The 22,114-nt window shown below is 42.8% G+C and overlaps 2 protein-coding genes across 15 annotated transcripts in view; both read left to right on the forward strand.

The window, feature by feature from the left end:
* The window catches only part of LOC125764703 (uncharacterized), a 178,594-nt gene that overhangs the window by 87,273 nt on the left and 69,207 nt on the right, over positions 1–22,114 (forward strand). For 8 of the 14 annotated variants that reach the window (XM_049429224.1, XM_049429226.1, XM_049429221.1 and 5 more), the window contains one exon: positions 19,669–20,656. In XM_049429224.1, the coding sequence (XP_049285181.1) occupies positions 20,572–20,656 (85 nt within the window). In that variant the 5' untranslated portion in view covers positions 19,669–20,571. The other 6 variants (XM_049429223.1, XM_049429232.1, XM_049429229.1 and 3 more) reach the window with 5 other exon arrangements.
* Positions 1,523–10,767, forward strand: LOC125764696 (histidine-rich glycoprotein-like). The gene is made up of 2 exons (XM_049429204.1): positions 1,523–4,284; positions 4,345–10,767. The coding sequence occupies exons 1-2, from the start codon at positions 3,984–3,986 to the stop codon at positions 5,742–5,744; spliced, it is 1,701 nt and encodes a 566-aa protein (XP_049285161.1). The 5' UTR covers positions 1,523–3,983; the 3' UTR covers positions 5,745–10,767.

Below are 22,114 nucleotides of genomic sequence, written 5' to 3' on the forward strand. Positions count from 1 at the left end.
ACTAATACTAATGAATATCTTATCCTTGAGTATTCATTTCTAGACCATCTAAGTGACGAAAATAAAAATCAACCAAAAAAAAGAGAAAGAAAAGAAAATCCAAATGAAGAACACGCGAAATGAATGGAAAAATAAAAGTACCCCATAGCACGTATCGATTCGATTCACATGCAAACCAAAGTAGAAGGAAAGCAATTTCGGATTATCGCATCGTAAGTTGTCTTTTTTTTCTTCCTTCTTTGTTCAGTTCAGCACCACAAACGCCACAAACAACAAAAATAATAAAAAAACCGGCATCTTGCATGCGGAAATCAAATACCGAAAAACGACACTGGCACGCTGCGGTGTATCTGCCGTCGTATGAAAAGATTGTGGTTTTGAAGCTTATAGAACCCGGTGCTTGTGTATCGAAATGCGTTTCAATTCCTCCGATTTCTTGTTTGCCGTATAGCTGCCATCGTTTTAAATCCACATACAACGCAACACAAACGAAAAAAAAACATTTCTGCTGGACGATGTTTGGAATTTTTTTTCTCCCGCTTCTTTTGCACAACTTCCACTATCATACTTTTTGTTGATAGGAACACGCTTATAATTCCGTACGCATACCATTCCATCGGACTGTCAACTCCGTGTGCTGGAATACGCTGGAAAAGAACAGTTCTAGGCTAGGATTGTTAGAAAACAATCCCTCTCCATCTTTCGGCTTTCCGTGGAGGTAATCGAATCCTTCCACTCTCTCGGTGATCGCGTGTAAACATTGCACCGTGCTGGATCCTTCGCAAAAAAAATAAAAAAAAACCTCTACGAACTGGCCAGTCAGGCCACAGGCCGGGTCACATGGGGTTTTAGATTTTTGCATTTTTTCTCATCCTGCAAAATGAAAAATGGGATTAGGTAGCATTAGTGTGTATGCGTTCGGACCGTCGAAGAAGCCGGCCTTGTCCTTTTTGCCCTGATTTGCCTTGCGATTGGGCAGATCATATACGTATAAGGCGCCATAATAACCTAATGCTTTGGGGGGGACAAAAATGGATGGTACGGATATGAAAGATATCGTGCAGGCAAAGCAATATTGGCAATTGAAAAATTTATTCGAAATCGTATTGCATAGTTAAGCAACCTGAAGATTATGGCTTATTGCTTATTCGGGGAAAGATTTTCCCTTTCGCAAGCGTAAATCGAATCTGAACATTTTCCGATAACAAAAGTCACACGCTTGGTCTTACAAATGCGAATAAGAGTTTCACCAAACTACATCACAAGTATTGAAAAATCACTTCACAAGTATACAGCATTTTGAAGCCCGAAAATGGACCGATTCTCACCCTTCACAACATCATCGGTTCCATTAAACCGTCTCAAATCGTCAAGCGCCCGCGGGTAGCATAACTTTCTGGCCTACGTACGTTCGGCACACCTGGGAAATCAATATGTTAGCTGTAAAATTTACTGCTAATGAGTTTCGGAAACAGTTCATACGCAAACACTAGGCAAGGGCACCGCCCATACTGAAATGGGTGTTTACGAATGGAGGTCTGTGTGTGTGTGCTTTTAGAGGACGAACTTTTCACGAAACGTATGGGTGTACGAAATTGAACCGGGTTAGTGATGGGTTTTGCCGAATTGTTCAAGGATCCGTTTGTTGTGTGAAATCAAAACCTCCCACCCTTTGGAAGTTGATCCGTTTTATAATTTACCATTTTCTTACACGGTTGGAAAACAATTTGCCCAAGCATCTTGAACGGCTGAACGGTGAGGTTAAAGTGATTTCTGGAACCGTTCTTTTTGCGCGTTATTTTTTTAGGAAGGCAGCGATTTTTTTAGAACTTTTGAGTTAATCGAAAAAAAAAACGTGTTCCACATTTGTATTTCTGGAAAAAATAAAGCTTCCTTATTCGTCATTCTTCATGTATCTTTGATGGAAAGGAGGAAAAACTGCATTGCAACTATTTCATGTCCATTCGAAAGGTGAGATGTACCCAGCTGGACCATTACTATCGCACCAAGGTGTCGTTAACGAGTGTCCGGCCCTTTCTCTGCCACTTTTTTCGCTCCATATTTTACGTGTACGTGGCATACGGCGTATGTGCACGTGGGAAGGTAACACCGAATCCCGAGCAAAAGCTGCCGGATTCTCACACACTAAAGGTAGAATCGATTAGTGATGGTAGCTTCGTGTACGCCATTAAATGACACGAACGCTGGTGGTTAAAATGGTGTACTGGACCTTGTTAAGTGTTTTGGGGTTATTGGGGTTTTTTGCGCACAGGTGGAACTATCGCTGGCGGCTGCCATTCGGGTGATTAAAGTTGAAAATTGTTACCACTTCCTTCAATTACGAGCGGAAAGGCAAGTTTCGCGAGCAAAACATATGAGCTTTCTGCTCGTTGTTTATCGTTCGCTTGGTGGAAAACTTTTCCCAAACCCAACAGCGGCTGGCAATGGTTGGTGCTTTGCATTATAGCCAGACGATAACCTTCTTGAGGTCGGTAAGCTTTATTGCCACGGACCTGTTTCTAGCATTGCACGCAAATTTTTCATGTTCCGCTCTACCAAATGTATTAGGCAGTAAATTACTAGACGATGACGAAGGCAGAACATTATGTGGAAAAGCAACAAAAATAAAAAAAAACACGAAACGAGTTACGTTCCACAAGAAGATCGATTCACTTTGGTAAGCATTCAGTGAACATGTTTACTGAAAGTGGTTTTCATATTGATTTGAAAAAAAAATACGATATTAAATGTTTTTATTTTTGATTCCAAAAAGCCCAATACGATGCCACATTTCCTACTGCCATACTCGGAAACGTTCAAGTAAACGTCAGCTATCGACAAAACGTGTGGGGTCTATGGCCGTCGGTGAACTCAATTACCGTCCAGTAGACAAACAAACAAACAAATTTATAATGTGGGCCTGCGCAAAGAAAAAACAAAACTGAATGGAAGCGCAACGTCAGCAGAAAAAAGGCCGTTCTGGTTGCAATTTTAATCGCATCACATTTCTGGAATGCATGCAACAACATTCAAAGCGCTGGTGTTGCGTTACATCTCTAAAATCAACGATTATTTCGTTTTGTGTTAAATTTGCAGTTTCTCGACACACTGGCGTATTTTCCCGTTAGAATTACCTTGGGCTTTAGGGAATGAATCAAATTTGTCTCTCAATCTATTACGCGTAAATCATACCCTTTGAAAGACGATCCAATAAATAGGAAATGAAACATTTACGCACCAACAGCTAATTACGTTTAACGAACAGTCTTCACACTTTTTTCTAAAATGCTTGATTACATGTAAGTGATCAATAAAGTGCTGAAAGTTCAAAGCATAACTTAGTAAGAAAATATTACTCTTTGAGAATTTGAGAGCAACTAGCAGTAAACAAGAAGATATCTGATTATAAGTTTCAAATGTGAGAAACCATCAAACAACCACTAAATGTATGTTTACATTCAGAATGACCTATTATCTTAAGATCTGTTATCTCCAGTGGCTTACATTGATCAATCAATCGGTGAAGCTTTAATTACTAACAGTACAGTTTTTTATAAAATTGCAATTCTTCATTTTACTAATAGTTTCGTACTATAGGTTTTGTAGGAACTATATGAAAAACCTTACGAAGGAAGACAACAGAAAACACTTTATAAGCAAATACTTTTTGCACTTAAAGCAATGACGGAAACCAAACAATTATGCCCTACATTCATTCTACAGAAATTGATGACGCTTGCAATGAGGAAAACAATTGAGCGATCGAAAACACGGTGCAATGTGGCTGCCGAATCGATTCACAGGTGGTTATGTTTTGTCTTTTGTTTTTTTTCTCCTAATTTTGCTGACTGCATACAAACGATGTTCGATCAACGGTCAATAAAATACAGTGCCGATCGCTGATCGCCGGCTAGTTGAGTTTGTTGCTTCGAGATCGGTGCTGCCACCATACGGAGCTAACCGAGACAGTGTAGTGCAGTAGGATGAAGTTCGTCACAGTATTGGTGGTGCTGGGTGTAGTGTTTACCGCGGTGCATCTAGCAACTGGAGCACCCACAAACGTAGAGCATTTGCCTGCCAATGCCGAGCAGAACAAGAAAGAGTTGCGACCAGCGGCGGAAGTGAAAACACCCGAAGGCGCGGACGGATCGGATGCTCATGCTGATACGGTAGCCGTTGCAGCAGAAGCAGAGCAGGATGCGGCGGTGGCAGAGGCGCTGGTACAAGGAAACCAGATGAGCAACTACGTACAGGAGGATGCGGCCGATGGTGAGCCTGACGAAGGTAGTGAGTTGAGTGCTAGTTCTCGGTCGAAGCGATCAGTTGCATGTACCGAACTCTTAGGAGATGATGGCGTTATGCGGACGGTGTGCGATCAGGACCAGGACGCCGAGAGTAGTGCAGTGGACAGTGCGGTGGCGTTCGAGCGTTCCTACGGTGGACACGGTGGACACGGTGGACATCATGGTGGTCATGGTCACGGACATCACGACATGAAGGGACACGGTTACGGACACATGGAGCATGGCGGATATGGTCACGAGCACAAGGGCCACGGTGGACATATGGAGCACGGGTACGGTCACGAACATAAGGTTCACGAGCATAAGGGATACGAACATGGTCATGAGCACAAGGGTTATGGACACGAACATAAGGGACACGGACACGGAGGCCACGAGCATAAGGGTTACGGACATGGTGGCCACGAACATAAGGGATACGGACACGAACACAAGGGTTATGGACACGAACACAAGGGATACGGACATGGTGGCCACGAGCATAAGGGTTATGGACACGGTGGCCATGAGCATAAGGGATACGGTCATGAGCACAAGGGATATGGCCACGAACACATGGGACACGGTCATGGTGGACATGAGCACAAGGGTTATGGCCACGAGCATAAGGGATACGGCCATGCTCACGAGCACAAGGGATATGGACACGAGCACAAGGGTTATGGACATGGTGGCCATGAGCATAAGGGCTATGGACACGAGCACAAGGGACATGGTGGCCACGAGCACAAGGGCTATGGATACGAACACAAGGGTTACGGACATGGAGGACACGAACATAAAGGATACGGACACGAGCACAAGGGTTATGGCCATGAACACAAGGGATACGGACATGGTGGCCACGAGCATAAGGGATACGGACATGCTCACGAGCACAAGGGTTATGGCCATGAACACAAAGGATACGGACATGGTGGCCACGAGCATAAGGGATACGGACATGCTCACGAGCACAAGGGTTATGGCCACGAGCACAAAGGATACGGCCATGAGCACAAGGGACACGAGCACAAGGGCTATGGTCATGAGCATAAGGGATACGGACATGGTCACGAACACAAGGCGCACGAAGCACACGGATATGGCCACGGACATGGACATGAGGCCCACGCCGAACATGGTTACGGACACGAAGCGCATGGACATCACGGTGGATACGAGCACAAGAAGATGCATTATCGATCCGCTTCGTACGCGGCCCCCGTCGCACATCATGAGGCATCCCACGGTGGCTACGGTGGCCACGCAGCACCAGTGAAGTGCGGATCGAACCTGCTCGTCGGTTGCGCCCCATCAGTAGCGAAGGTACCTTGCCACCCAGTGCATGAACATGGCTATGGACACCATGGCGGCTACGGTGGACACGAAGCTGCCTCGGAGCTGTCTTTCCGCTTTGCTGCTCCAGAGCCCGAACAGAAGGAGGAAAAAACGGAATAAGTGATAGCGGCAGATAATAAAGTATTCGCAATATTAAATTCATTTGCCTTATTTTAATTTAGTAGTTAGTACGGTTGGATGAAGTATGAGAAATATGTTTTTTAAATAGTAAACTAACACCGGATTTACCTTTATTTTTATCTTTGAAAATGATTCATTTCATTCAATTGTTTTTATAACTTCTTAAAGAGCGTTTTTCTTTCACAATAATAAAATATATCATTATGTTTAACAAAATGGCTTCCAAATTTCCAAACTTCCGATAATATGAGTACATCCAAGGCACACATGGTTTCGACTGGAGGTCCTCCATCAGCTTCATAATATATTATCAAACTTTTCGGATCACCGTTGACAAGTCATTAATCATAGACACCGGCATTAATCAAGTAAGAATGGTGAAAAATTCTGATTACGGGTAAACATCCTCCATATACTAACACGTTCAAACATTTGCCAAACTACTACTCCCAGATGTTACTAATGGGGATGGGTTCTTTAAAAGTGATTATTATCGCTCATCCAACGGCAGTGCTGACAGCTTTATTAAATTATCATACGCAAGGAAAAGATTGTAAAATAAAAAGCGTATATGCATAAATACTGAGATGGATTAAATTATTATAAAAAGAAAAAAATCAAACCTTCTTGGTTAAACAACGCACCAATATGACCAAGTCAAAACCAGATAAAAGAAGAAAAAATTTAAATGCTTTACCCATCGCAATTTGGCCCATGTTTCTGAGCCACACTTTTCTGATCGAATCTTTCCGCAGGTGTACGCCATCACAAAAGCATTGTTTTATCTTATTCAAACCGATTTATGGACAGTTAATACTTATACCTTTTCCCAAAACAACTCCCCCGTCCCACCGGGCACCGTTCCAGGTGCTGAAACCTTGCAAAAACCTTATCGTTTCAAAATGACCCAAAAAGATATGTTTTTAATGCAATCACATATCCGGGGTTGGTTCCAGTCAGAAAAATATGACCGCTTTTGTAAAAAGATAATAAAACGAGACATCATCACCTATCGAAGGTTATAACTCCACTCCTCCAACATGGTTGTGCGAACGGTGGGAAACATTAATTTTCCTTCCAACCCCACCGAAAGCCCTTTTCGGGGTTTCGCTTTTGTTCCTTGTCTCATCAATGATATTACAGGGGTCGGTATTCAATTCAATAGCAAACTGATGGCATAATATTCCACCCTTGCTCATCCTTCCGCCGGGCACAAGCACACTCCGTTAGCAAAGCATCCAATATTCTACATTCTCCGTCAATGTATCCGTAGCGGTACTGAAGCGTACGCGTAGGTCGATCGGTTGGATAGGATGTTTTTATTTCATTTTTTATGAACGATCCGTTACCGTTTGCCTGTAGCATGAAACCTTACCAGTTGTATCAGTAGCAATGTTGTTGCGATTTTTGAACTCGAGCCCGGTGTGTCATGTGCGTTCGGAGACAAAATTAATCATACGCAGTGTGTGTGTGTTTTTTTTTCTTCTCATTGCTTTTGGTTCTGCCTTCTGCCTTTATTCTCCGGATATTTGTTACCCTGGTTACTCTACGAACGATCCATCAATGTGTTAAATGTCAAAAGCGTAGGGTGTAGCCTTGCCACGGCGAAGGATCAACGCGAACGGATCGATTGACACAACAGCGACAACAGCAAAAAAAAAGAACCTCCCCCGGACGGGTTACTATTTCGGATGAGGAAATTTTATATTTCTCGGAACCTGTTCAAGGCAGATCGTACACGTGATATGCGGCTGAAAATTTGCCCGTGCGCCCTGTTTATATCAACAGCCATTTTGTTCGTATTTCATGGTACTATCCGAAAGCTAACCTTCCGCCCTCACAAGCTTGGTTGCCGACCATGGGAACAAGTTTGAAGTCAATTTGTTTAATAATGACTTTGACTGTGCCGCTACCACACTGACGGCATACTGACCACGACCCACTGGTAATGTACACCACCGGATGCGTTCGCTCGATAGGAGCGAATGGATGAAAGCATCATGGTGCTGTGCCATGCTACCCGATCCGTGGCAATCCCCGTTCCAGCCGGTGCAAAACTCAGAACTCGGTTGAGTCGCGTCGTATGTCAAAAATTGTTAGCATCATTCCTCACATCGCGGCCCATGCTCTGCACGAACTAAAGCGAATATTAGTGTAGCGGCGCGGAAGATCCACGAGATACTCGACGACGACGACGACGACGACGCCCATCCGTCACTGTGATGTATGATTATGCTTCCAATAAATCAATGCTCCGGTTTCTCCAGTCTACTTAACATGATCCCGTACGTCCGTACGCTGCTGGTCGCCGGCCTATTCGGATGAGCAAACGTTGCATGTACGTGCTGGAACGCTACCAGCGTGTGGCCTTGGTTGCCATGGCTAGGATGAGCGCTAAATTTCGTACAAATACATCCGGGAGCGAGGGTTAAATTGGATGAGGAGTGGAAATAATGAAGAACTGATCGGTCGGTACCATTCGGAACGATGCGTGATGTTGTCGGTTCACGGTACGCATGCAACGCAACGCATTAGGATATGTCCAGGTCCTTACAGAGCTTTCACAAACGTAGGAACCGTTTAGGAACCGAACGGGTCAAACGTCGTATGTATGGAGAGCAGCAGATAAATTACTGCCCCGTTTTATGGCATACAATAGGGCGCTGTAGCATAAAATTAAACTGACAACTTACACACGAGGTCAATGAGAGTGATGTTGTTGTGTTGTTACATGCAAAGTTCATTACGGCTTATACTAATTCAATCACAGATCGTGAAATTGAATAGTTTTCCAGTATTTTTTTAAAGTCTTCAATGATTCCTTATTTATTTCCTAACTCTAATTATTTGCTTGTAATTATCTCGTCTCACGTATTTGAGGGATGCTATCTTAGGCCTTTCCTTCACGCACTACTAACACCTACTCCATGCAAAGATGACAATCGTTTAGCTTTAGCATGTTGGAAGTTTAACCCGGTACAGGACAATACTGACACCCTGATACCCCTTCTGTCGCCAATATCACCATCACTCATCAGGCGCATCCATCGTACATTGTGATGTTCCTCCTATTATATGGCGGCAGAAGAGTACGTACACATTGACAGGACGTTACCGGGACCGATTTGCGGGCAATGTTTGGTCTGACGAGCCATCAATCATCGGATCATAATTTGGAAAATGGTATTCGAGCGAAAACGTGCGCCACCAGGCACTGACGATTCACAGCGATTCAACCAGCGGTGACAAGTTTGCCGCGTACTGCCGAAACCGGCGCTTCCAATCCGGCGCTTTTCACTTGTTTGGCTTCATTTTTACTCGCTGTATTGGATTTTTCCATCCACTGCAGGGATGGTGGGTTTTGGAAAAAAGGGCCGGGCTTAGTATCGTACCGGTCTCCTTCTATTTCCAAACAAACCAGCATCCAGCATACGGGAATGGAGTTTCAAATGGAGTTTCGGGGTGTCCTATGTTGTTGTGTTTTTTTATTATTTGTCACCAAGTTCCGTAAATCATTTGTGACATTATTTGTGCAATGGGCAAAGCAGGGAAAGGCGTACCAAAAGAACAACCGCAAGACCACCATCGGATGAAAATTTTCATCCTCCCCCCATTCCCATTTCCAAAGCAGGTGATGAGAAGGTGGTGATTGTTTTCCTCACCCTCGCCCAACCATCGAAGAAAGCTGCCACGGCAAACGCTTACCATGAACCGGAAATGTGCGTATTGGTGGGAATATAAATAAGAAGTAAATTACCAGATAAGTTGCTTCCATTTAGGCGCATGACAGAAAACGAATGGATTATTTATGTGCGCCACCAATGCTGATGGGACGAAGTAGAAGCGATTTTCCTTTTTTTTCTTCCTCCCCTGGAGACCGACAAACGGCCAAAAGCTTTTGTGCCCTGTCGGTGGTGGGCATATTTTTCTCTTTCCTTTTTTTTCGGTTGCTACCATGCTACCATTTCTTTTGGGGGAGAAAAATTGGCCCCCATTAAGGATGGGGCACATTCTGCTAGGCGCTTCGTGCTTGTTAGTCCTAAATGAGGCTATGAATATTTTTAACACTGGCACTGCAAAAGCAGTGCACGCGCTCTGGCCGTTTGGAGTGTTTATCCGTTTTGCTTTCGGTGCTAATAAATCAACTGTTTGGCGCAAATTGTTTCCAGCGAGAGGATACATATGGTGCTCCAAGAAAAAAAAGGTCACCAATAATAGTTTGAAATGGTTAGATGGATTTGGGAAACTGCGGAAAATTTTAGTTTTATTTTGCCTGGAGTATGTATAAATATTATGAAGTCGTATAATGAGTTGAAGTATTGTCATCCATAAAAAATATTGATAAACAGTAATCTGAAAGAATAAAAAACTAAAACCTCGTCTAAACTCCCATTATAATTGATCATCCCCAGCATCAAAATGGCATTCGGTAAAATGAACGCTATTGTTCAATTTCTTCGAAAGCCAAACTTAACTGCGAAAAGTACATCGCACACATTTTGCTACATCGATTCAGAGTCAGTTGAGCAAGTTAAGCTGTTGATTATTGCATCGCTTTTGGGGTTGTGGCGATGGGGGTTTTTTCTCACCACGCTCTACAATAAACAAGCGTAAGATGGCACGCCTTCAAACATCATGAACAAGTCAATATGATGATGACTGTGACAACCGGGAGCATCTTTGCATATAGATGAGCTATGAATTTTATAGCGCCCGTGTGCATCCATGCACAAACGATGGGACGCAATGTTTGGTTGATTTCGTTTTTCTTTTCGTTCTTTCTGCTTCTATTGGAAGAAAAAACCCCCTGAAAAGAGAGGAGGAAAGACATTGGATGCAACCTTAGTTCCGCGATGCGTTATAAATTCGCTACTGTTCCTTTTTTATTACTCTCACGGTTACATTTTCGCCTTCATTCGAGAAAGGGTTTACATAGGAATAATTTGAGATTTGTTTGTCAAACAAAATAGGAGTGTTGAAAAGGTAGTGGATAGAATATATAAAAAAAAGGAATGTGAATTCACTGGACGAATTATTGAAAATAAAAATACATAAAAAAATAACTTGATACTTCAAGTAAAACCTTTTTTTGAAACATTCAAACACTTCCATTGCCGCTCGTCGTTCATGAAATAATGCAACGTATAAATATGATACCACCAGCATAAATGTTGCAAATGTTCCCAACCGAAACAAATACACAACAACAATAATAAAACCAAAAACACAGGAAACCAAACCCTACAAATTGTTTACGAAAACGAAACCAACCAACGAGACAAACAGGCACGACAAACGAAACAGTCACACATCGACAAAGAGCAGCAAATCGCACTATACGCTTATATTTGTGGACCATGTGGACCTTCCAAAGGAAGGGTATAGAAGGGGTTTAAGGGAGTGCCAGAGAGAGATAGAGGGAGGGTGGAAGTTTGAGTTTATTCTTACGCGGCGCAACTTTCTGACCAACGTCAGTGTCAATCATTTGCAACTTTGACCAAATAGCAACTTGCCAGAAAATAAAGCGAAAACCCCCCGATGTCAATGTACCGGGGCTGGGAGTTTTGTTTTCATCACGCAAAACTTTGTCCCAGCATTGGGGTGTGTGTCGTGCCAATTGTGCTCCGTTGCCCTGGGTGGTGTGAATGTGTGGTGCGAAAAAGTTGATCATATAGCAAAAGCTGTCTCGCAGCAGTACATGCTTATGCGGTGGACATTTGAGCCATGAGCAGTCTGGATGAGCCAATCGTGTTTGCTCATGGCCGCACAAATGGCTTGATTGTTTTTGTCGGCATAATGTAATTACACACCAACAAAACAAAACTTAACAGCAAAAAAAAATAACAACACACACTTTTGTTGATCCACCTTCCGTGGTGTTCCGTGTTGTGGTTGTTCCGGGCCAGCAAACAATAATTATGTCAAGAGGAAACAGTTTCTCTTGATTGTAATGTTAAAAAATATTTTTTTTAAATTAATGTACACTAGTTATTTAACCGTTTAAACAGAAAGGAGATTGAAATTTCAAACCAAATGCAAAACTACATGAAAGTGAAATAAAACGCACTGGAGGTAATTGTCGCGTAATCCGACCCTATTTCCATTTCACCTTTTCACATAATAAAACGTTACATTTTCTGTTCGCCCCACCACGACTTACCATTGTCCATTTTTGTAAGACAAAATGGATTCCACCACTCGGTCTCTACAGGCGCTACGGTCCTGCAGATCTAGGGCAAATAGTATATCAAAAAGTTGTTGTACACACCGGACGCTAGAAGGAAGTAAATTGTTGCAATGCGATCATGCGAAATCTTGCGACTTTCTTCCCAGCCCCAACATTGTACGTCGCTTTACCTGTGTGTGCCAGCGCGAAAGAATAGTGGCCCACAACACAGCACAAAAGAAAACACAACGAGCTAAGAGCTATTTCTTGTGCATACTTTCACGACTCCGTTTCTCCCGCCGCATTTGTGTTGTCGCAACTCCACCAACTGCAATAAACTGCCACTGGTCCGGGAGGGACTGGGGGCTCGGGATAGCTACCGATATGCAGTGAGACAGAGAGTAGGCAGAGCCCAGTACCCAGTGTCTTACTGGGTGGTAGTAAAAACATGGTGGCATCTGCCACCACTATTGGAAATGGAAAACTTCACCATTGCCCTGAACTTCATGGCATGATAACGAAGTGCTTGCTGGTGCACTGCTGAACACAGGAACAAAACAAAAAGACACACTCACACACACGCGAAGACCATTTGGGACGTGGTGCCTATTTCGAAGGAAATACGCTTCTTCGTGGAAAGGTGGTAATGACCAAGGACGAAGGAACGCTCTACACCCTGCCAACAGGCGCAAAGTATGGAAAACTTTGAACCTCAAGAAGGGAACCCAGTTTGCGCTCGATGGCAAACGAACAAAGCAGAACTATTGCACTAGGCGACATACATTTTGTGTGCATTTGGTGCGCCGTTTTTGTTTGACTGGTTGCTATTGTTTTTCCTTTTTTTCGCCTTTCTTCCTTCAGCCACCAATATGGTTTGAATGAAGTGTTAGCCGAGTGTGTCATGCATAGCAATATGGTGGCACCACCAACTTTATCCACCAAGCGTAACCTTGAACCTTTTCGGTTTGATGTGTTTCCCTGTTTGCGAAGTATAATTGTCATAGATCTCAGTCTAAGCGCCACATCGCTCTGGTAGCCATATTGTCTTATATTCAGAGCCCTGCAGTTGCAACTGCTCAAGAAACAACGCGGAACATCGCCGAAACCGTATACCGCATACGATTGTCAATAGTTTTTGGGCAAAACTTTTGCCTCACAATCAACGAAAGAAAACAACCTCCCAAAATCAATCTGCTCGAAAGCCACCTTTTATTCCACCCACCCGTGTTTCCTTCAGCTCGATCAAATAAATAAGCATCAGCCGGGCAAAGGCAAACGGCTGTGTGATTTTCTTCCCGCGGGTTTATTTTTCCCAGCCCGAGAAAAAGAAAGGAAAGTTGCTCACAATGCATCAGCGATCACTTGGGTGGATTCAAAACTTTTAGCTCGAACGGCTCGAACTAAAAACTTGCCACAAAACCCACAAATGGGGATGTTGTTTTCGAAGAAAGTTGCCTTGTTATTTAACTATTTGTCTATTCGCGCGCATCGATTTGCCATAAGTTTCGGGGGGAGTTTTTCGAACAACTTTATTGGTGATGCATTCGGGGAGAACGAACGAAAAAAACCGCTCTTTTCTTCCTAAAATGAACTAACCGATCTACTCGAGATTGGACGAAATTCATCAACGTACAAAACTCTAGCCTTTTCGTACAGCCAAGTCAATGGCTTGCGAATTTGGTGAAGCGCGCGCCATTTGCTTGTCGAACTTTCTGCAACATTCTGCAATGCTGTAGAACTACAACTTGCATTTCCATTCCCAACGTCTCGTGAGAGAGAGTTTGTGATTGATTTAGTGTACTGTGTGACTTTGCGAACTGAAACAAAACAAGCAAACTCATTCAATCGTAAGCAGTGAGTTCAATAAACATTCGACGACTTTGCTAATTGCATCAAACCGATAATGAATGATTAGCAGCATAAGAGAAACAGAGGAAAAACAACCATTTTAATGAGGTAGAACTGATAGCTTTTCGGGGGAAACAAATTAATCAGAAAGAGAAGGCAGAGAAAGTTAACTTTTATCTTGTTTTATTAACAAAACTTTAGCTTGTCGTAATTATTTCACTAACTTTGAAACAAATATGTCTTAAGAGTGTTTTGTTTTTCTCGAGCAATTTCATAATTTTACTCTTTCTTTATGTATTTTTATTATTGTTCCAGATAAACTTCGATAAAGATACATTTCAAATTATAACAATCTGTAGAACCCATTTTGCACAAGAACCCGAATAAGCGTGCGAAGTATCATTGGACCGGAGACCCTCTCCCGGAAGCTTTCCAATTGAACCCGATGATTTCTGTTGACAGTGTCATCGAAACGTGTGAGTTGTCAGTTTTCTTCCATACATTTTCACTGAACAACACCCGGCAGCTCGTTTTGGGTGGAAAAATCTAATAATACAATCACCAATCATCTCCAATCAGTTGACAGCGCCCTTCATGATCACGTCCACGGTGATGCTTTCGCGTTGAGTCCACGCCGATATCGAACGAAATGCTCCGGAATGTCATCACCAGTGCTTGAGGGCTTCGCATCGCAACACGTTCTCGGTCGGCTTTTCCGTAAAGAACTCAGCTTCGGTCAGCAATTCGTCAAAACGCCATCGAAATCGGATCTACTTAACGATACGGATGGAGGTGGATGAGTAAGCGTTCGGGGTGGAATTTGGTTCGGTTCCGTTCCCAAACCTGGTCATCACCATCAGCGAAAATTGTTGGAACGTTTCGGAATGTCACGTTCGCGACCGCACATCACAAATACAGGGAAACCACGCTACCAACACCAAGCGGACACAGTGTGGGGACTGTTCAAAAATGTTCTCGTTTCGAGGACAGTTAACAGCCTCACGGCTATCTCCTTGGTGAACCGGGTGACAAATGCAATGATTTTGCAAAGCTGACCCGAGAGGAAAAATTGGCGCTGATGTAATTAATAAAAATAAGTCAACCGTTCTGCGTAACCGTTTCTGCCAAGTCGGGCTGCTTTTAACGTTCAGTGACACTTAATGAAAGACGTTGCAGTAAAACTGTTCCGTCATCATCTTTAACATTGTCTTGGGGTGTGATAGCGTTTAGTGACTGGAGTTTCTGTGTATATGATTTGAAATTTTGATCAATTTATATAAACAACTTCGCTTGTCTTGCGGTGAAATTCCTTGCTATTTTATGGACTTTCTTCTTCGACTTCTTTAGGTGACCAAAGACAACCAAATCAGTTAATCATTCTGGCTCGTGGCCTTGTTTACATGAGGAAGTCTCTTGGTAAAGTTGAACTGATCTACATAGGTTCGTGGAGTTACGAATTTTAAATAAAGCAGGCAGAGAATAGAGTTATTTAAATAGGAATTATCAAATCTAGAACTCCGGACTAACTTTCTTTTAATTTTTAAGCGAGGTTGGTTTCATATATGGCTTTATACAAAGTTTTTTCTGAAGTGTTGATTCAGTGTTTTTTTATTTCATTAAAAAAAAGTTAGAAGTCTACCCTGGTCAAATTCGGTCTTCCAGGTAGAATGTCGGGTTTCATAAATCACACCCGTACTTCCAGTATGTTTGACATGCCTGACCTGATCCAATACACCACGATTGACGAAGATTCTTCTTCTAATGTGGTCTCAACAAACTCAAGAGGGCTATTGGACTACGATTTCTAGCATTTATTGATTATGAACACGTTCCCAATTACGAAATCACAAACTTCCATCCAATTTACTTACAATAAAGTTCAAGAAAACCTTTGTACATTACAGTACAATCAAGGAAAAACAATTCAAAAACATTGATCAAAACATCTTTTATTGAAAATTCTAAAAATTGTTGAGCTAGAGAAAGCAACCCCATAGACTACTATGGAATCAATTTCATTCCAAATTTCCCCATGTTTTTTTTATCCTCCTTGTATTGTTAGCCCATGTGTGTGTACATTCCCAGCCTTTTACCCATCTCCATTCTATTTCCGTTGCAGTTAAGCTAATTTATTGGCAAACACAATTGAACATGTAATGGACGGTTCAACGATGGTAATGGTTGGGGGCGGAGTGAAATAAAATTCAACAATAATTTATGACAAAACATCTCCAATGCTGACAGTCGTACCCCGATCGAAGACCCATTGCGTGTCGAAGGAAAATTTGACATTCATAAAAGCGTAATCATATGCCGCGCGCAACGTGTGTGTGTGTGCGTTTTCCAACATTTCCATCGAGTGGTAAATATTCGTTGCTTTTCTTTCCATCGCAACGTTACACACAACGATGTCTAGCAGTGTTTTTGTTTCTATTTGACAGAAGACAAGGGTACCGGGACTGGAGGAAACCAACCCGTATTCCCACAGTCACGTGTACTTGGCGTTTCGTTTGTCTAACAGGCAGGAACACAGGCACGCTGGTGGAATGACATACAGCTCGTATGCGACAGCAGGGCACCCGGCAAATAGCATACCGTCAAACACGTACAAGGATGCTTAAAATTTTCGTTACGCAAATGTTTTTACATCTTTATTGCGGTGTTTGTGTGTGTACAGTTGGTTGGGTTTTTCGGGTACCGGGTGGATGAGAAACATTTGCTCCAATCCGTTTGATGTACATAAGCACGTCTATGCGAGTTTAATCTTCAGCGAAGGTTTTTTTTTCGAGGGAGGCCAATGTTTCGCCTAGCAAATGGTTTCGTGTACTTGCTTGTTTGATGTAATAACCCACGGTTATGCGGATTCCAATACATACCTAGACAGGCACATATACCGGTTTGGGTCGTGTTTTGGATGACGTGTTGATTTTTGCTTGTCGAGGAAATTCTTTCATCCGCGGAACGGGAAAAATCAAACATGAAGTACAAAAATCATAGCACCATCCTTTTACTTATGAAGTCTGGGAAAAAGTAACCGAAACGAATTTCTTATGGTGCGATGAAAAAGCACCTTCCATCAGCTGTGTATATACGGTAAATAATTGTAAACACTCGCTCAGCGTTAAATGTGTGGGCGTACCACTATAAAGCAGAACAGGTGTCATACTGTATGGGAACATTAAAGAAAGACTATTTAAATGAAAAGTTATATAATATTTTGCTGTATTAAAGGAACTTATTTTAATTTATTTCATAAATTATTTTTAAAGTGAGTTGGTAATTGCAAACATTTTTTGGTTAGAAATAAAAATTGAGCGAGAAATATTATTCCTCTCGTGGGAATACCGAATTTCGTCCTTTTTCCATTACTCGCCTTTTAACACTTGCTTGAATATTGATTACAATAAAATGAAATACTTTAATAAACTTAATTTTGCCCATTAAAACTTCAGCCCATTTGTTTTATGAAATGATCCTCTACATATTGATCGATGTTATTGAAATAAAATATGTTTGATAAAATCAACCCAAAAATCAAATCTTCTTGAAAGCAAACGATACACAAAACATTGTATTTGTTTTCTCTCACATCTATCCTACACCAGTCGCATATTTGCAATGATACGAATACAACTGTGAATCAAATATTGGCAGAAAAATGGCATCCGCTTCGTAACGAATACTGTGACTGTACCCCCAACCCTGGATCCCGTCATGATCATTTTCGCCTTTTCGCACACTCATCAAACAAGACCCTCTCATTTAACCAATCAATTTGCTCATCGTACAAACACACCCATCAGTGCACCGGGAAAGCGTGATCCACCAGCCGCTTGTTTGTATCAGCTACCAGCTTACTAACCTACATTTTCCTTTCATTTTTCTCTTCCCTATTTCGTTAGCCCGTTGTCCTGGTTGAGCTCAATCAACGATCTGGCTGGAAATGTGAAGGTTTTTTTTTTATGTTCGTGTGTCGTGCCGCCAACTGCCCCACCGGCAGTGAAATAAATTGAGAAGCGAACGATCGATAGCAACACGCTTGCGGATGCATCACACGCCCAGCTCGGCTGCACAAGTGACTTCAAATTGGCCGGGGTGAAGAAAAGCTACAACAACAGCAGCAAAAAAACAAACGCAAGCACACAAGTGCCAAGGTATCGTTAGCCAGGTTCAGGTTGGCTTAGTGATCGTTTAGCGTTTCGCACCGATAAGCCACAGGGCGGCCGTCCCGAGGCCCGTCCGAGATTGCAGCGGATTTGAGTGGAAGCGATAGCAGTGCTGACAATCGTTAACCGTGCTGCATTCGTAGCCGGAAGTGCAATCCGTTTCCGCGAAACTAGGTCCCATCCCGATCCGGGCGTTATTGCGTGGTTAGTGTGGTGATGACAAAAAATGGCTACAAACACACACATATAGAGAAAGATTCGCATTAGTAGAAAACCAAACAAAAACATAAAATATAGTTCACTACCTACTTTGAGTTGAGTTTGAGAGTGTTGGAAACAGTGCCCTCGGCAACCAGATTACCGATGGCGTCGATTGTTGCTTGTGTGGAATCGGAGTGGTTATAAAAGAAACACAATAATATACCCACCGAGGGGTGCACAACATAAAGCGTAGATTGCTGGAAAGATGAAGATGATGGTGCTGTTCCGGCTGTTGCCATGTTGGTTTCTAACTGATCTCCCGCTGGACTCATCCACCCAACCAGCACAAAAAAAAACCGTTCGTCCGGGTTGCTCCGGGTGATCCGTTCAGGCTGTGACTCACTTGTGTATGTGTGTATGTTCATGAGTGCGTGTGGGAATGTTGCCTGGATGAATCATTTAGTGAGGCGAAAATAAACTTATCCTAATCCAGTCAGGAGTATCCCTCCAGCGACCGAAATGTTTGGTTTTTTTTAAATGAGATTTAGCTCCCAGTTTATGCTCTCCAGAGTGAAAAACTCCAGGTATATGGGAGTAAAAAAATAAAATAACCCCAAACTGTCGTGAACTGTTGCCCTGTATGTGTGTGTGTGTATGTTTGTGGAAGAAATAACGCTGGAACTCGCCTTTAACGTTCATTCGGAACTGGTTAGACTTCGAGAGTTTAGGAGGTGAAAATAATAAAATATTCAAAGCGGCAAACAACAACGAAGCGCGATGCGAGTGATACAAAACTGAAAACAGAAGAACAGCGAGTCAAAGAAAAAAAAGACGCAGGACACATCCCGGAAGTGGGAGTAGCAATTTTCATTTCTCCAAGGATTTGCTCCAACAAAACCCAAAAGAACAGTTGGTGGAAGCAAAATCCTTTTGCAAAGCGAACGGCAGGAATAAATAAAACCTAAAACAGTGCACAAACACGAACGACGACCATACCAAAAAACCTGAAAGCTTTGAAGGTTATCAAACTTATCGGTGTAAGTGTGTGTGTGTGCATACGGTAGTGTTAGAAATTATCCTTCCGGCATCCATTCTGTGAGCAAGTAACGTGGAAGACTCTCTATCTAAAGCCCATCTTTCCATCGTGCAGGAAGAAAACGGTATAAGCGAACCGGAATCCTAATTGCTAGGGTTGTGTGCAATCTCACGTGCACATGGTCCCACACGCTGTAGAGCAACCGTGTAGTGTGCTTTTACGAGCGGTGGATAATTCACCATCCGCTTTCGAAAGCCCCACCATTACCCAGTGCAGTTGGTTGGATCGAATACGAAGACGCAAACAAGTGTACTTACCTGCGAGCGTGAATCTCAGCGTACAGCGCACAGCCAGAACACGATCTCCACCGCTTCGAGTAACGTCTTCGTGCGCGGCAACGTTACATTCAGCCCGTGTGCAAAAATAATCAAATCGCTTCAAACTCCTTTTTTTTGTTTTTTCTCCTTTTTCTTCTTCTCCTTCTAGTGTAGTGTGTTAGCCCGTGTGTGTGTGTGTTAGCCAAGTTGCATTATACCACAGTGCAGTACGTGCTTGAAAGTAACGGAAGGCGCATTTGCATCCGGCAGGAAATAAAAACCAAGTTAAAGCTGGCCCCCCAAACCCCCAAAACATAGTGAGTTAAAACAGGAAGGAAGAACAGAAAACCGGAAAAGCAGCAAACTTTCCTTTGATCATGCAAAGTGGCAGGATGAGTGTTCCCTTTACGTTTGCAGCAGCAGCACCTTGCCTGGGCAAGTAAAAGTGAGCAAAACCTAACCAAAAAAATAAGGGTGTAGAAAAAAAAGCCAGTGAACCACCATGCGGGTGGTGCGAATGGGGCCGTCTGTGCATGCGTGTGACCTTTACAGTGTCCCTGTGTGTGAGTGTTGTTTTCCATCGGAGGGTTGCCAATTGTGAGGCAGACGGCGACACCAAGTGCATTCCCAAGATGCAGTGCAGCGAAAGATAGAAAGCACCTCGAAACGGTGGTTTTCTGGTGGAAAACGGTGCAATTGGCCGTATGCAAATGGGGCGCCCATTTCGCTATCTTCGCGCACACTATTCTCTCGAGTGAATGCCCGTTTCAATCGACAGTGTCAGTAAAACGAGCAACGAAAGCGCGAGCGCGCGCGCTTGAAAGTTGCGCGAAAGAGAAGTTACGGAAGGTTAGCACGGAAGAAAAACACTAAACCGGGCGTTCTTACCCTCTGTGCTCAACGGTTGCACACGAGTTGAATGGCCGGAAGCGAGTGAACGTTATCTGGCTCGACCGCCGTGCGAAAGAAACGAACCACCCAGGAAACAGGAAGCGGAACAGATTACGGCCAACGAGAGCCGTACCCACGCGTGCGGAGGAACAACACGGAGTTTTTCCCTCCCCACGAGTGGATGAGCGCATTCAAAATGACAATGACGAAGGCACACATATTGTGCATCTTGTGGATGATTATTTTCTTCTGCTCGAGCAGCACAGGTAAGACTTCCGTCTACGTCTTGTTTCCTTTACAACCACACTGGCTAGCCAACGGTCGGCCATGTGTGTGTGTGTGCTTTAGCTTTATTTTCAGTATCCTCTTTTCCACTACTCGACAATTTCTCGGTAACAAATGGTGGAATCGTTTAAGCTATTTAGCTACTTCCACCTATCCAACGATCTGCCAGACAGACGAGCGGACCTTCAACGTCTCTCAGTAGTTAAAGAAACAACTTATGAGGAATGCAGCGCATTTATCATGCAAGGATTGGTACCTTGACTATCCGATTCAACGTCGTTTTACAGGGTTTTTCTATTCAGTTTAGACTAGCCGCACACTTTTTCCTACTCGGCGCACTTGATTTTTAGCAAGCAGCATGTTTTTTTGCCTACCCGCGTCAAAAATCAAGTGCGCAGAGCAGGAAAAAGTGTGCGGCTAGTCTAAACTGAATAGAAAAACCCTGTATGTTTCATAAATCGTAACCCTTTCTTTATGATTGCAAAATCTGTTTATAATGAACAATTGTTGAGTTTTTTTTTTGTTTTACGAGCTATTTGCCAATAATTTTATACACAATTTGAAGGTTTTATATAAAATATTAAATATTTCACATTTGATTACAAAACTTTAATGTACTTTAGAAACATAATTGAACTGTTATCGGGTTGTTGCTTCCGCAGCATTACGTTGTTGTATATAGAGATGTTTTTATTTTAACCACAATAATTCATAAACAAGAGAAGCTTTTACCAAGTAAGGTATTGTAAATTTATCTAAAGAGAAAAATATGTTATTATGACATAAATTACAACAGTTTCATAACAAATAATGTTCCACTTGGAGAGGAAATCCTGTTTCACATAGCATCATTGAATTAATTCAGCAAACGAAGAAAAACAACAACAACAACAAAATCACTCATTTCGGTTGATCAACTTTTCCTCTAAACAATCCCAAATATCTTCTCCTTAATTGTTCGTGCAAAGAAAAGGGATCGGGGATAAGTATACGCAAAGCAAATAAAAGATTTGCATTCAGCGCACGGCATTATGAAACCGCCCTCCAAATGCTTAAAACACCCACCACTCAGCAAGACAGTCACCGAGCGGGGTAGGGTGAAGAATTCATTCGCCTTCCACCCAACGCGGTGGCCGGTCCCCATCGCTTCCATTAATGTGTATTTGCTTGGCTGCTTTGCCACACTCATCGCTCAACAAACTCGTGCTGCCTAAATAAACAGCGCACCCGTTTGTTGGTGTTCGGGTGGCAGCCAAATGCTACGGCAACGGCTCTGCCCAAAACTTTGCCCATGATGATATATGATCCACCAAAAGTGAACGGTGCTGATGTTTGCGTTGCGTATCAATATTAAAATACCAAACGGATCCGTATCCGCCGTCTCCCTCCACTACCATGCGCGGCTCAGCCACCACCACTACCACCATCACCATTTGTCT

The sequence above is a fragment of the Anopheles funestus genome, chromosome 2RL, assembly GCF_943734845.2.
Source record: "Anopheles funestus chromosome 2RL, idAnoFuneDA-416_04, whole genome shotgun sequence".
Taxonomy (NCBI): Eukaryota; Metazoa; Arthropoda; class Insecta; order Diptera; family Culicidae; genus Anopheles; species Anopheles funestus.

Coding starts and splice junctions, on each gene's coding strand:
- LOC125764696 (XM_049429204.1), top strand. CDS start 3,984: ATGAAGTTCGTCACAGTATTGGTGGTGCTGGGTGTAGTGTTTACCGCG. Junction 4,285..4,344: donor CGATGGTGAGCCTGACGAAG/GTAGTGAGTTGA, acceptor CCGAACTCTTAG/GAGATGATGGCGTTATGCGG.